At 48.3% G+C, this 17,125-nt stretch overlaps 1 protein-coding gene across 2 annotated transcripts in view; it reads right to left on the bottom strand.

Annotated features, from left to right (window-relative positions):
* Positions 1–17,125, bottom strand: part of MSH2 (mutS homolog 2) — a 94,327-nt gene that overhangs the window by 41,825 nt on the left and 35,377 nt on the right. For both annotated transcript variants that reach the window (XM_069955523.1, XM_069955524.1), the window contains exon 8: positions 850–959. In XM_069955523.1, coding sequence (XP_069811624.1) covers positions 850–959 — 110 coding nt within the window. The remainder of the gene's footprint in view (positions 1–849; positions 960–17,125) is intronic.

Raw genomic sequence — 17,125 nt, 5'->3', positions numbered from 1 at the left:
ACACCGGGTGACATACCCGCTCCATGTCCATTGATATAACCTTGATACATGGGGTGACATACCCGCTCCATGTCCATTGATATAACCTTGATACATGGGGTGACATACCTGCTCCAGGGCCATTGATATAACCTTGATACATGTGGTGACATACCTGCACTATTTCCATTGATATAACCTGGACACACCGGGTGACATACCCGCTCCATGTCCATTGATATAACCTGGACACACCTATAATATATAACCTTGATACATGGGGTGACATACCTGCTCCAGGGCCATTGATATAACCTTGATACATGGGGTGACATACCTGCTCCAGGGCCATTGATATAACCTGGACACACCTATAATATATAACCTTGATACATGGGGTGACATACCTGCACCATGTCCATTGATATAACCTTGATACATGGGGTGACATACCTGCACCAGGGCCATTGATATAACCTTGATACATGGGGTGACATACCTGCACCATGTCCATTGATATAACCTTGATACATGGGGTGACATACCTGCACCATGTCCATTGATATAACCTTGATACATGGGGTGACATACCCGCTCCAGGGCCATTGATATAACCTTGATACATGGGGTGACATACCTGCACTATTTCCATTGATATAACCTTGATACATGTGGTGACATATCTGCACCAGGGCCATTGATATAACCTTGATACATGGGGTGACATACCCGCTCCAGGGCCATTGATATAACCCTTGATACATGGGGTGACATACCTGCTCCAGGGCCATTGATATAACCCTTGATACATGGGGTGACATACCCGCTCCAGGGCCATTGATATAACCCTTGATACATGGGGTGACATACCTGCTCCATGTCCATTGTGGTTTCAATCATTTCTTGGAACTTGGAGAAGTCTGAGGAGAGATCAGTGATGGGAGTGACGAACACGGCGAGCAGCAGCATCTGGTGACTCCCTGGAAAGAGAAAGCAATACGGCCGTCAGTCTGGATTTCATTGCCACTGGACCTGGACCAAAATGTCATCCGGATGTGCAAGAGAATGCTGGGATAAGACCACTATATTTAAAGGGGTATTCTTACCCCCAACTTAGGCTGCGTTCACACTGCATTGCTGCAAGCAGCCTTTTTTAGCGTACACAAAAAATCGTGGTCATGCGTGGTTTTATGTATGCAAAAAAAAAAGTTTATCTCCAGTCTGACACAGCGCTCTCTGCTGCCACCTCTGTCCATGTCAGGAACTGTCCAGAGCAGGAAAGGTTTTCTATGGGCATTTGCTGCTGCTCTGGACAGTTCCTGGCATGGCAGCAGAGAGAACAGAGAGAACTGTGTCAGACTGGAGAGAATACACCCCTTCAGGACATACAGCAGCTGATAAGTACTGGAAGACTGGAGATCTTTAGATAAAAGTAAATTACAAATCTTTGGCACTTCCTGGCAGCAGTTGATCTGTAGGGACAATCCTATTATTGACGACCCATCAGTCACGCTGGAAGCTGCGATTCCTCCCCCCCTAACACAGGGACAGTGGATTCTAGCTGCCTCACCCCCATCATCCTGCTCCATGTACATGAGTCCTTCCTGTAGGCACACCGGCCAATGATTTACTGAGAGTCAATACACTATGTTCCTGCACGCGGACCCCCTCCTCCTTGAGGGGCCGGGGGCTTCACTAAACAGGTCCTGATATGGACTCTAATGAAGGCGACTGTCTACACCTGTAATATCTGGGTGAGGATGAGATCTTATTACCAGGTCCAGCTTACCCTATAAAATAACAGTGTGACCCCCGTATAACCTGCAGAGACAGAACTGGAGCGGAAACCTGGTATATACAGCAAGAAGCCGCGGTTATAGAAGCCATGCGTGACCCCTCCACAAGGCGCTGTGAGATCTGTAGCCGCCCCCAACATCTCCCACACGTTCCACCTAACATCTGCCGCCCCCAACATCTCCCACCCCCCTCCACCTAACATCTGCCGCCCCCAACATCTCCCACACGTTCCACCTAACATCTGCCGCCCCCAACATCTGCCACCCCCTCCACCTAACATCTGCCGCCCCCAACATCTGCCACCCCCCTCCACCTAACATCTACTGCCCCCCAACATCTGCCACCCCCCACCCCCAACATCTCCCACACGCTCCACCTAACATCTGCCGCCCCCAACATCTACCACCGCCCCTCTACCTAACATCTGCCGCCCCCCACCCCCAACATCTACCACTCCCCCTCTACCTAACATCTGCCGCCCCCCACCCCGAACATCTACCACCCCCCTCCACCTAACATCTGCAGCCCCCAACATATCCCACCCCCTCCACCTAACATCTGCCGCCCCCAACATCTGCCACCCCCTTCACCTAACATCTGCCGCCCCCGCCCCCAACATCTGCCACCCCCCTCCACCTAACATCTGCCAACCCCTCCACCTAACATCTGCCGCCAACAACATCTCCCACACGCTCCACCTAACATCTGCCGCCCCCGCCCCCAACATCTGCTGCCCCCCCCAACATCTGCCACCCCCCTCCACCTAACATCTGCCACCCCCTCCACCTAACATCTGCCGCCCCCGCCCCCAACATCTGCTGCCCCCCCAAAATCTGCCACCCCCCTCCACCTAACATCTGCCACCCCCCTCCACCTAACATCTGCCACCCCCCTCCACCTAACATCTGCCACCCCCTCCACCTAAAATCTGCCACCCCCCTCCACCTAACATCTGCCACCCCCTCCACCTAACATCTGCCGCCCCCTCCACCTAACATCTGCCGCCCCCTCCACCTAACATCTGCCGCCCCCTCCACCTAACATCTGCCGCCCCCTCCACCTAACATCTGCCGCCCCCTCCACTTAACATCTGCCGCCCCCTCCACCTAACATCTGCCGCATGGAAATATTTCACCCATCGATGCGATGGTGAATGCGCGAGTGACAGCAGGGGGTGGATGGCGCTGGATGACGCCGGCTCCGGAGACAGAACACCACGGGGTGGCAGCCAACAAGAGATGTATGGGGGGGGCTGAGCCAGTATGTGTAATGTGCCTGCTGCCGCCATCAGTCCGCAATGTGGGAGGCGCTAGTTAGCGGATGAAATGATTATATATATATATATATATATATATATATATATATATATATATATATATATATATATATATATATATATAATGTACACACACATACATACACACTGCCTAGATGGGAGCCAGCAGACGGCTATTCAGCTACTGTCTCTGCCCTGAGCAGACGGCGGGGGTCATTACCAAACCGCAACGTCTAATTGTAGCATCTCGCTGGTTACTGACAGGTGACCTGCAACTGGATCCAGGAGAAGCCACATGAACGGACAATGTAATCCGTCATAATTGCAGCTGCCATCACAATGGGGGGGGGGGGGGGAACAGATACAACATATTGCTGGGAGATGGCCGATGCCCTGACTATATACTGGGGATCGTCCGATTATATACTGATCACGCCCGTTTATGATTTACTGCTGACAGCTTCCCTCTAAAAGGGCAGAATAAACCACTGACAGATACACCAAGGTATCACATCCGCGGCCGTTCTTCTGCTATGTGGGGGAAGGGGCCGCACCGCTCCCTCCACCCGCTGATAGACAGCGGTCTACCTATACACTGTATGTGTGTGTGTATAATTAATATATATATATATATATATATATATATATATATATATATATATATATATACACACACACAATATAGACAGACAACTACCAATCAGGCAGAGGGAGCTGGTGCTCATGAATATTGGGGACCACCGAGTGCACAGACATAATGGAGAGGACTTATTGTCCATGTTATTCAGGAGGAGATCACCGGATCAGCTGCACAGGACAATGTCAGGGATCCATCATCCTGTGCTGCTTCTCTGTCACCCTGAGATAGGACGGCAGTAACCTACTGACAGAGTCTCTTTAAAGGAGTTGTCCATGGGGCAGAAAAACACGGCCACTTTCCCTTAGGGCCCTATTCCACCGGATGATTATCGTTTGCATAATGGTTAACAATAAACGATCCAAACGACCGCTATTATGAAAGACCTGAAATCCTTCGCTCATTTACATGGAAAGATAATCGTAGATTGTATTTTACTGTAGAAAAATCTGAAATTTACAATTTCCGAGCATTTACATTAAGGAAGCGCTGATGAATATACAGTGGGAGAGACCATTACCAGAGACCCTCCCTCTGCCGTCCCCGAGGACCCCCCCGTCGCCGCTATCTAGTGCAGGTAACGCCATACACATGAATTATTAACCATGTGACAAATGACGATAAGTGATGCAGATTAATGGATGAGGCTCCTGTGAGCCCAGAATACTGATCAAAGATGGCCGGTGTGGACGTGGCTATTATAGGCATCACCTACATGTCTGGACGTTGCAGGGATCAGCACCAGGTCTGGACTTTCTGCTGGATACACTGTATACTGCCCTGTATACTGTACATATATATAGGCAGCATGACCAGAACTCCGCTCCATCCCCCTACAGGCTCCGACGTCTGACTAAGCTCATTGCTTCTACAGCTTCACCAGTCTCTGCTTCCTTTTGCTTTAATTTAATACAAAAAAATAAAGAAAGAAAGAAATTAAGAGCCGGAGGTTGTGCAGCCTGGTGGGATTCGGGGGTCAGCGGCGCGGCTAATATTAGTGCGCAAGACTGAAAGGTTACGCAAAAGAAATTAAAACCTGAATATAGGAAATGAGCCATAAAGTCTATAAAGGCAAGCTAATCCCGACACCACTCAGGCAAGGCTGCCACGTGAAGAAGAAAAAAAAAAGAAATTATATAATATATATATTATATACACACACACATACACATACACACACATACGTGGGAGTGAGACCCGCCTCAAGGTTACATACAGAACAGCAAAGGGGAAATTAGTTTTGCAAAAAGAAAAAGACGACTTGAACAGGTCCAGGACAAAATCAGGAAAGTAATGTTTTCATTGGATGCCTGCCTGGTACAACACGTCCATTTCTTGGTGATAGCAGAGAGGACGGCGGCAGCGGCACACCGGCCAATCCACGTCCTCCTGATAGATGACCAGCACCACTTATAATGACTGTAACTCTTCTTAATGGCCGACATCATGCATCTCCCTGCCTAATGGACCCACAGAGAACGTCCACAAATATTCACGGGAGAGACTAGAAGAAAGCGGCCCGGCATCGGGGAGGATTATTTATAGGAGGTTATACATAGGCCGATCAGCCGGAATATAGAAAGTGAATACTGATGATCTGGTGACACGGCTCCTGTCCAGGGATATATACTACTAATACCATCGCTACCCAAGTGACACGGCTCCTGTCCAGGGATATATACCACTAATACCATCGCTACCCAAGTGACACGGCTCCTGTCCAGGGATATATACTACTAATACCATCGCTACCCAAGTGACATGGCTCCTGTCCAGGGATATATACTACTAATACCATCGCTACCCAAGTGACACGGCTCCTGTCCAGGGATATATACTAATACCATCGCTACCCAAGTGACACGGCTCCTGTCCAGGGATATATACTACTAATACCATCACTACCCAAGTGACACGGCTCCTGTCCAGGGATATATACTACTAATACCATCGCTACCCAAGTGACACGGCTCCTGTCCAGGGATATATACTACTAATACCATCGCTACCCAAGTGACACGGCTCCTGTCCAGGGATATATACTACTAATACCATCGCTACCCAAGTGACACGGCTCCTGTCCAGGGATATATACTACTAATACCATCGCTACCCAAGTGACACGGCTCCTGTCCGGGGATATATACTACTAATACCATCACTACCCAAGTGACACGGCTCCTGTCCAGGGATATATACTACTAATACCATCACTACCCAAGTGACACGGCTCCTGTCCAGGGATATATACTAATACCATCACTACCCAAGTGACACGGCTCCTGTCCAGGGATATATACTACTAATACCATCGCTACCCAAGTGACACGGCTCCTGTCCAGGGATATATACTACTAATACCATCGCTACCCAAGTGACACGGCTCCTGTCCAGGGATATATACTACTAATACCATCGCTACCCAAGTGACACGGCTCCTGTCCAGGGATATATACTACTAATACCATCGCTACCCAAGTGACACGGCTCCTGTCCAGGGATATATACTACTAATACCATCACTACCCAAGTGACACGGCTCCTGTCCAGGGATATATACTAATACCATCACTACCCAAGTGACACGGCTCCTGTCCAGGGATATATACTAATACCATCACTACCCAAGTGACACGGCTCCTGTCCAGGGATATATACTACTAATACCATCTCTACCCAAGTGACACGGCTCCTGTCCAGGGATATATACTACTAATACCATCTCTACCCAAGTGACACGGCTCCTGTCCAGGGATATATACTACTAATACCATCAGTACCCAAGAGACAGTGACAATGGTTCCTGTCCAGTGACGGTGACAGGGCCACACTGTGGTGGCTGTCCAGACGGGCCGCACACTCTCCAGAAGGCCGGGTCTTGTGGGGGTGCTCCTGGTGTATGGAGGATGGCACCTACCAACAGTGGCGTAAAGTAGTAAACTGGTGAACCAGCAAAAGGGCAGCGGGCATCCAGCGCCTACTGATGTGTGGGGAGTGGAGAAGAGATGGCACAAGGATACTTTATAGAAGGAAAACAAGCTGGCGGGGTGGCGGCTGCTGGCATCATGTGGCTGTATCCACTACCTGGCCACTGTACAGACCCCTTATTACAGCATTGGCGGTGGTCCGCAGGATAACGCTCCACCAAACTGCAGACATTGGTCAGGAATAAGGAGCGTGACTAAGACATCGGAGAGATGACCTGGCTCCCAAATCCTCCACACATCAATCTGACTGAGCATCTGTGGAAGAAGCTAGAAATATAGGTCTGCTGCCCTTCGTGGGCTCGCCATCTTCTTCTTGCTTCCTAGCATGCCCTAAGGGGGCGCTAGCATGGCAACAGCCTCTTAAAGGGCCAAGACATTCTCCATATTTTTTAGGTTGGCCTCCTTAAAGGGAAACTCCAGGTAGAGGTTAAAAAAAAAAATGAAACTTCTGCAGAAGCATATAGCATTACTTACCTGTCTATCCCAGTTTTGAAACTACCAAAAATCCATTTTGTTTTGTGTTTCTGTGCTTTCTGGTTGAGCCGTTCCCAGAATGCACTGCTTTCCCTTAGCTGTTCATCACAGTCCACAGTCCTTGCAGCAGCTGCGTCTGGCCGGTCAGAGATGGTGAATCACTTAGGGGATTGGGGGATCCAGCCCCGCCTCCTGTGACATCACACCCCACCCCCTGTCTGCATCATCAGCCTGTGCTCAGCAAACCCACAATGTGAGACAGAGGCATGGAAGATTTGTCTCCTAAGAGGGGAGAGCAGTGGGAGCAGGAGACAATGTGAATTGGCACAGATGCCATTTTTCTTCACTTCCTGGATTTCTATCAGCTACCAGTGTGGCAGAACCATACAAATACGGTAATACATACGGTAACTTTTAATGTGCTTTTAACCCTTTCAGGACCAAGGCAAATTTTATGAATATGACCTGTGTCACTTTATTCATCAATAACTTGGGAATGCTTTTACCAATCCTTCTGATTCCAAGATTGTTTTTTTGCTACATATTCTACTTTATAATAGTGGTAAATTGAGTTGATAGCTTTAGAATTTGTTTGTGAATAACTCCAAAATGTTGTTAAAAATGTAAAAAAAAAGTGCATTCTCTACATTTGAAAGTCTCTGCCAATAAGGAAAATAGTAATACTACATTCATATCTATAACATGTCTACTTTATTTTAAAAGCATTTGGTGAACATGCTTTTACTTATTTGGGATGTTAGAGGCCGTAAATGTTTAGTAGCAATTTTCAAAATGTTCGTGAAAATTTCAAACTCAGAAATTCTTTAGGCACAAGTTCAGTTTTGGAATATATTTTAGAGGCCTGTATACTAAAACCCCCCACAATTCAACCCATTTTGAAATCTTCAGGCCCCCTTCACACGTCCGGAAAAACCATCCGGATTTCCTATCAGGAAATCCGGACGGATTTCCGGACCCATAGACTTTAATTGGTTACGGACACCCTTCCGGATTTTTCCAGAAGGGTGTCCGTTCCGGAAAATAGCTCCGGAAAAAATAGGACATGTCCTATTTTTATCCGGAATTCCGGCCCTGACGCCCCCATAGAAGCCTATGGGGGCGCCGGAATCACGGGCACTTTCCTGATGTACATCAGGAAAGTGCCCGCGATTCCGGGTTACCGACGCACCCACCACCACCCGCATGACTCACCAGCCTCCCTGGTGTTCATCTGCTGCTGCCGTCCCCGGCCTCCTGCTTCCTGGTGCCGCGCCTGGAGTCCTCACCCAGCGGCACCCCCCCGGACCTCAGAGTAGCAGCCCGGCACCCAGCGGCACCCCCCCGGACCTCAGAGTAGCAGCCCGGCACCCAGCGGCACCCCCTCCGCCCACTCCACCCCCGACCGCTCACCCAGCAAACCCCTCCCGGAGCTCAAGTAGCAAACCCCTCCGGCCGCCCCCCCCCCTCCGGCGCTCGGAGTATCAGAGTAGCGGCACCTCCGCCTCCCCCCCCGGACCTCTCTCAGTAGCGTCCCGCGTCCGGACTCCACGTCTAGCAGCCCGACACCCCACACGCCCCGGACCGCCGCGGCACCGCTGTATCCTCACCCGGTTCCAGATCGGAAGGCCAGGAACCAGGACAGGTGAGATCGCCTCCCCCCCCCCCCCAGAAGTACAACTCCCACCATGTCCTGCTGACAGGTCATGATGAGAGTTGTACTTCTGCAACCTGGATGGCCACAGGCTGCAGAAGTACAACTCCCAACATGACCTGTCAGCCGGGCATTATGGGAGTTGTAGTTCTGCAAGCTGTGACCATCCAGTTTGCAGAACTACATCTCCCTTTTTTTCTTCTGATCAGGAAATCCTGAAGGTTTTTCCTGATGGTTTCCTGATGGTAAAAACGGATTACTGTCAGGAAATCCTGATACTTTCCTGATGACATTTAAGGCCTCCTGATCAGGATTTCCTGACAGTAAAAACTGACACGGACGTGTGAAGGGGGCCTCACTCTTTCAAGTATTTAAATGTACATTCAGGGTATAAACCCACACACCGTATATGCAGCGTATTTACTGCTGCGATACGCAGCAAATACGCAGCAAACACGCAGCAAAAACGCAGCAGATTAGATCTAAATAACTGAACACAGCATCAAATCTGCTGGGTATCTGCTGGGTATACGGTATGTGGGTTTGTACCCTCATTCAGTTATTTAACCCTTTCTGCATTTCACAGGAATAACTGCAAAGTAAGAGTGAAAAGTTAAAATTTGCATTTTCTTTCCAGAGATTCCAATGCTATGTGTTTTTTACAAAACCAATTACCGTTACTGATCCACCAAAGCCAGCAATTGCCGATGCTGGACCCCCTTTGGGGGTCCAGTGGCAGTTACACTAAACTGTCAGCTATCAGCTGAAAGTTTAGTTGCAGCTTCCGGTCACTGTTTGTCTAAACAGTGAGCATCTGAAACAGGTCAGTAAATGTACTGACGTTTGCTTGAAAGGGTTAATAGAAAACAAATTTTCCTTATGCAGAGTTCCTCTTTAAGCATGTGACCTGCCCCTCTGCCTGAAGGTTGTTATGGTTACTAGGGTCCATATGAGAAAGGGTGCGATCCTGCTCTCCTGGGTAGTGACCGCTTCCCATCTCCGTCCGATTCCTCTTCTACCACATCATCCGTCTTGTCCGTCTTGCTGTTTACGCCTCCCTCCCTGCCACACACCGGTACCTTCTCCTTCTCTGGGCCAGAAGCCATCCACGCCAGGATCCCGCTAGGGGACACCCAGAATCCCAAATTCTGTATACTGAAGCAAATACAGGGTAAAAACCTGGAGGGCCCTCCGACTCTGCTCCTGAGCGGGGCCCAAAGGCAGCTACACAGCGGGGCCACACTTCATGCCAGGAAGGGAAACACCAATTATATAGAAAGTCAAAAACATTATTATCCAGCGACAAAACCGCTCTCCCTGAAAGCCGCCATCCTAGGCCGGGAAACCTTCCCCATGGGTTTGTTTTTGTCACAGTCGATAAACTCCCCACACGTTTATTAACCATTCAGTGACTTATCGCACGTTCCTTCCCACAAAACTACTGGGCGTTTGGAGGAAAGCGGATTCACCATTTCATGTCTTGCACCCCCTTATACTGTGCCTAACACCACTATATCTATTAGCGGGTTTAGTGTCTTCTTATTCTGTATGATGTGCCAGCTGTCAGGACGCCAGTCACCGCCATCGCTGCTGGAGCGTTCACATCAATGTAAGATCTGCTAACAAGATGTCTGCAAGTGTTCACGCTCTTGTAAAGACAATGAAAGAAAAAAAAAAAAAAAACACCCCAACAACTTGGAAATTTACCAACTTTTATCAGCAAGAAAAAGAAAAGGAATGAACGCTGGTCCACGCTGACTCTTAAAGGGGAAGTTTTTTTTAATAAGTTATGTTATGGAAAGTTAGACGAATTCCTAATGTACATTAATTATGGGAAATGCTCATAAACTGCTATTTCCCTTAAAGGGGTACTCCGGGCAAAATATATTTTTATTACATATGGAAAATTAGACAAATCCCTAATATACACTAATTATGGGAAATGCACATATACTGCTATCTCCCTTAATTTAGGGGATGAGGCAGACTCAAAAAAAAAAAACAAAAAAAAACGTGACGTCACGTCTCAAGTACATGTTTTCCGGCAGGGTCCAGCAGGGAGCGCATGTAGAAGTATAGACTAAGAATTCTGTATAAAGTTGAAACAGTGCCCTCTCCCTCAGTCCGTCCCTTCCTTCCTGTGCTAGCAATGTCCCCCCTCCCTCCAATCTCTCTGCCTGTCTCCCTCCCAGCCATGCCGCCCAGTCCCGTGCAGGGGGGTGAGTGCTCCTTATCTGTCGCTCACCCCGCTGCACCTCCTTCCAAAAGCTTCCCGTGCTCTCACTGCCGCCCATCCGCCATGACCCCCTGCGGCTCCGTACCCCGCCGTCCAGTCCCGTGCAGGGGGGTGAGTGCTCCTTATCTGTCGCTCACCCCGCTGCACCTCCTTCCAAAAGCTTCCCGTGCTCTCACTGCCGCCCATCCGCCATGACCCCCTGCGGCTCCGTACCCCGCCGTCCAGTCCCGTGCAGGAGCGCTCACCCAGTCACCCGATCCCGTTGGGGTGAGCGCTCCTGCACCTCCTCTCGTCCTCTTTGTGCCCCTGCGATCCCTGCTGCGCCTCAGCGCTCACCCCAGCTGCCGCTTGGTCCTGTGCAGGAGCACTCACCCCGACGGGACCGAGCGGTGGGATGAGCGCTGAGGCACAGCAGGGAACGGGGCTGCAGGGGCTCAGAATGACAGGAGGAGGACAACTGCTTGAAAGAAGAACAGACGGGAAAAGAGGAGGTGCAGGAGCGCTCACCCCAAACAGGACCAAACGGCCGGGTGACGGGGGACAAAAGGGAACGGGTGACATTGCCAGTACGGGAAAGGAGGGACGGACGGAGGGAGAGGGCACCAGGTCTGTGGAGTCGGTAAGCTGCAGCTCCGACTCAGACTCCTGAATTTTATCAGGACCGACTCCCGACTCAGACTCCTTGATAAATGGCCGGTCATATACCAGGGGAGATATCTATCACACCGGCTCAGCAGCTTCTCCCTAATGTCCTACATGATCCTGGGGCGACTTCTGAGGGAATATATACTGTATATACAGCAGCTTCTCCTGTGGGTGCAGCCAGTCTCCAGCCTCCATGTCCTGAACTACTCACAGCTAGACTAGATGGAGCAGGGGGGCTTTTCCTGCTGACATCTTTCTAACTAATTATTCACCACTGGTAACACTGCCAGATACCTGTAATATAGAGGTCACACATAGTGATATAGAGGGGTCACACACAGTTATATAGAGAGGGGTCACACATAGTGATATAGAGGGGTCACACACAGTGATATAGAGAGGGGGTCACACACAGTGATATAGAGAGGGGTCACACATAGTGATATAGAGAGGTCACACATAGTGATATAGAGAGGTCACACATAGTGATATAGAGAGGTCACACATAGTGATATATAGAGGTCACACATAGTGATATAGAGAGGGGTCACACATAGTGATATAGAGGGGTCACACACAGTTATATAGAGAGGGGTCACACAGTGATATAGAGAGAGGTCACACATAGTGATATAGAGAGAGGTCACACATAGTGATATAGAGAGAGGTTACACATAGTGATATAGAGAGAGGTTACACATAGTGATATAGAGAGAGGTTACACATAGTGATATAGAGAGGTCACACATAGTGATATAGAGGGGTCACAGTGATATACAGGGGGTCACGCAATAGCGCACACACACACACACACACTGCTGCAGCCATTGAACACTGAAGAAAAACACACAATCTTCTCCCAGAGAGAAAACACTGAGGACAGAGGTTACAGCTACATTACTTATGTCTCCTCCTCTATATTACACAGGATATCTCCATATTACACTGCTGCTCATATACAGTCATCCAGCATCCAGGAAGAGAACAGCACAGATCTCCCCCCACACAATGGACTCTTCCAGCTCAGGAACAAACTGCCAAATAGTGACCGACAACTTTTCCCCGACCACCCTTATGTAATAGGGCCAGTGTCCTATTACTGATATATTCCCCGACCACCCTTATGTAATAGGGCCAGTGTCCTATTACTGATATATTACCCGACCACCCTTATGTAATAGGGCCAGTGTCCTATTACTGATATATTCCCCGACCACCCTTATGTAATAGGGCCAGTGTCCTATTACTGATATATTCCCCGACCACCCTTATGTAATAGGGCCAGTGTCCTATTACTGATATATTCCCCGACCACCCTTATGTAATAGGGCCAGTGTCCTATTACTGATATATTCCCCGACCACCCTTATGTAATAGGGCCAGTGTCCTATTACTGATATATTCCCCGACCACCCTTATGTAATAGGGCCAGTGTCCTATTACTGATATATTCCCCGACCACCCTTATGTAATAGGGACAGTGTCCTATTAGAATGTTGCTCATAATATATATTCATGAGCAAAACTTGTAAAATTCATATCAATATTGAATTCTACATTTTTTTTAAAGATTTTTTTTTAAAGCTGGAGTCTGAGTACATTTTTTTCTGACTCCAGCCAAAACTAGCTCCAACTCAGACTCCACAGCCCTGGAGGGCACTGATTCAACTTTACCCAGACGTCTATTCTTAGGCTACGTTCACACAGAGCAAAAGGAGCGGATTACGCAAGGAAATATTTCCGCCTGAAATCAACTGACTCTGAATTCCGAGCAGAATATAAGCAGAATGTAAGCAGAATCCCTGTGTATTCCGCTAGGAAAGTGTTCAGCTCGTAATCAGCTCTTGACAAATTCAGCGCGGAATACTCGAGGAATCCGCGCTGAATCCGCATGCATTCAGCACTGAAATTCGGCGAGTATTTGGTGAGTAAACTAGACTATACCAGAACATATACTAGAATCCTCCTCCCCCCCCTTTTCCCCATTTCCGCGCTGATTCAGCGAGTAATTTCCGCTTGTATTACGCTTGTATTCCGCGCTGAATACGCGCGTATTCCGCGCTGAAACAGAAAATCAGAGCCCCATTGATTTGTATAGGCTTCCGCTAGCGGAAGAATGAACATGTTCATTCTTCTGGCGGAAAGCGGATTAGTTCAGTGCGGAAATTCCACCCTGTGAACTGCAGAGCAGAATTTCCATTCAACACAATGGAAATTAGCTCTGCACCTATTTTAACGGCTGAAATTTCAGCGCTGATTCAGCACAGAAATTCAGCTGCTTTTGCTCAGTGGGAACGAGCCCTTAGTCTATACTTCTACATGCGCCCCCTGCTGGACCCTGTCGGAAAACATACACTTGAGACGTGACGTCACATTTTTTTTTGAGGAAGTGAGCCAGCCTGATCTACTAAATTGAGGGAAATAGCACTTTATGTGCATTTCCCATAATTAGTGTATATTAGTGATTTGTCTAACTCTAGGGATGAGCGAACTTTTGAAAAGTTTAGTTTGGTTCGATCCCGCGAACTTTCCTGAAGTTCGGGCTGTGACGAACCGAACCGAACACGAACTTTGCAATAATGGCTGAATAATTGCAGCTACGATAGTGGGAGTGTGATAGGGTATACATGTAGTTTCGTGTAGTTGCAGTTGCTATTACAATGAAAAAAGTGGAAAAAAATCAAAAGTGCAAAAATAGTGTAAAAAAAAAAAAAAAAAAAAAAAAAATCTGCAATAATGCCGAGCCGACTCCCCTAATGGTTAATATATTTAATTAATAGAACATATTTTCGTGGTAATAAAGTCACTTTCTTTGTTCAATAATTTAATGAAAACAATTCCATCATTGTGCAATTAAATATACTGTCAAAAAATAAAATAAATATACATATATATATATATATATATATATATATATATATTTATTTATTTTATGTATATTTATTTTATTTTTTGACAGTATATTTAATTGCACAATGATGGATTCGTTTAAATAAATTATTGAACAACGAAACTGATTTTATTACAACGAAAATGCCTTTTATTAATTAAATATTAATTAGTACAGGAAGCTCCATAAGCCATTAATTCATATTCCCGGTAATAGAGCATTCTGTACTAATCATCACTTTACTTTCATTAAAACATCAAATGTTTCTTCTAATTATGTTATGACAATAGCATTATTAGAAGAAACATTTAGAATTATATGTGCGCTCAGCTGATTGGCTGATCGGCTCAGCGCACATATAATGAGCCGGTCCGCAGCACAGTGACTTCATTGTGCTGCGGACCAGCGAAGAGGACAGATCGGGGTGAGTATACAGCTCTCCCCACCCCCTCCCCAGCACTGCACCCCTCCCAGCAAGGAAGGGGGGGTCGATTAACCCCTTCCTTGCTGGGATGGGTGCAGTCTGACATCAGTCTGGCCCCCAAGGGGTTAAGGGGGATGCAATGCATCCTCCCTTAAGGGGGGCCACGGAATGGCCCTGAAACCCCATTGTCACAGGACCAGACACTAAAGGGCCCCCCCGAACCCCGCAGGCGCCACCGGCGGAAAAAGTGGACGCCAAGCAACACAAGTGTGAACAAGCTCTTACCTCTCTCCATTCCTCTACAGGTAGAATGGGAGAATACTAGGAGATCCTCCCCTTATGTACACAGGTGCTTCCTGCTAATTTGGATCACATGGGTCTTACAAAGCACGAGTGCTATCTTCCCTGAACCGCATTTTGTTTCTCTCTTTTCTCCGTGTTTTGCACTCCTCCTGGTGAGACCCACATGACCGTAATTAGCAGGAGACACCTGAGTGCACATGGTTTTAATCCCTCCTGTCTTTTCCCATTCTGTCTGCAGCAGCTATGGTGAGCGCAATACCTTATCCAGACTTGTGCTGCTTGGGGGCGACCTTCTCCGCCGGCGGTACTGGCCGGGTTCTGGTGTGGTGTTTTTGGGTCTGGTCCTGTGGCATGGGGGGGGGGGGTCGCAGGGGCGGCCCATGGCCCCCGTTCCCTGGCTGTGCACGCCTGCGGGGTTGGTGGCCACTGACTGGCACGGTGTGGACTTAGTGTAGGGACCCATGTGTATCAGATACCGGCACGAGGTACATGGGGCAGTATGGCTTGATCAATTCATACACTAAATTCTGATGTGTTTTTTATTTAGCCTAGGGGCACTAGTATCAGCCATAGGTGTGAGGTGCAGCACCCTGTTTCTTCCCTGAACCGAAAGTGACTTTATTACAACGAAAATTTGTTCTATTAATTAAATCTATTAACCATTAGAGGCATCGGCATTGCAGAGGATCGCTAACCCCGTAATGCCGATTCCTCTAATACTGTTTTCCTGCTTTCCCAGATGCATCCAGAGGTGTTTGCATCACTTTTTAAAGATGTCTTTGATTTTATTTGTTATTGTTATTTTAACCAGATTCGTTACAAACTTTCTCAAAGTTCGGTTCGGTGACGAACCGAACTTTTTGAAAAGTTTGTAATGAATCTGGTTCTTTACGGTTCGGTTCGCTCATCCCTATCTAACTCTCCTTATGTAATAAAATATAAAAAAAAAAATACATTTTGCCCGGAGTACCCCTTTAATTTAGTAGATCATGGAGTGTTAAAAACCGTGATGTCATGAAATCAGGTGTAATTCCTAAGGAGTGTCCAGCAGGGGGCACAGTATATGTAGAAGCCTATGGATTTTATTTAAGTGTATGGAAGATGTAATGTAAAAACATGGGATTATTTATGGGATAATTTGGGGAGCAAGGACACTTGCTCCCCAGATGGAGGGCACCGAGCAGGGAGGGAGAGGTGTGCCGGTGCATCTAACTACCTCCCCCCCACCTCCCTGCAGTGGGACAGAGACACTACTACTCCTCCCATCATCTGCTCATGGTATGAGCAGATGATGGGAGTAGTAGTACCAGGGAGATCCCCCTCACCAATCCCCCCCTCAGCGAACATTCCCCTCCACCCACCCCACAGCTGCCGCCGGTAACCTCACAGATCTGGCCCCCATCACAAACCCCGCTCAGCCTTCCCCACCGCTGCACGTCCAACTCATTTCCCAGCCGTCCCAGACTGGGCTGCCAGATCACTGTCGCCCGCGCATCTTGCCGACTCTGTCCAGATTGAGGAGAGCTGAGGAGAGCTGCCTGGTGTGACATCCGGGACAGAGTCGGCAGGACGCGGGGGCGGCAGTGTTCTGGCAGCCCAGTCTGGGACAGCAGGGAAGTGAGTTGGACTGGCGGCGGTGGGGAAGGTTGGTGATGGCGGCAAGATCTGTGAGGTTACCGGTGGCAGGTGTGGGTTATGTCGGCTGAGGGAGGGGGGGCGCTTGGTGAGGGGGATTCTCCCTGGTACTACTCCTCCCATTCTCCCTGGTACTACTCCCCAGCAGATCATGGGAGGAGTAGTAGTGTCTATCTGTCCCATTGCAACGG

The sequence above is a fragment of the Dendropsophus ebraccatus genome, chromosome 15, assembly GCF_027789765.1.
Source record: "Dendropsophus ebraccatus isolate aDenEbr1 chromosome 15, aDenEbr1.pat, whole genome shotgun sequence".
Classification (NCBI taxonomy): Eukaryota; Metazoa; Chordata; class Amphibia; order Anura; family Hylidae; genus Dendropsophus; species Dendropsophus ebraccatus.
The sequence above is the reverse complement of the archived record's forward strand: the minus strand, read 5'-3'. Positions and strand labels throughout refer to the sequence as shown.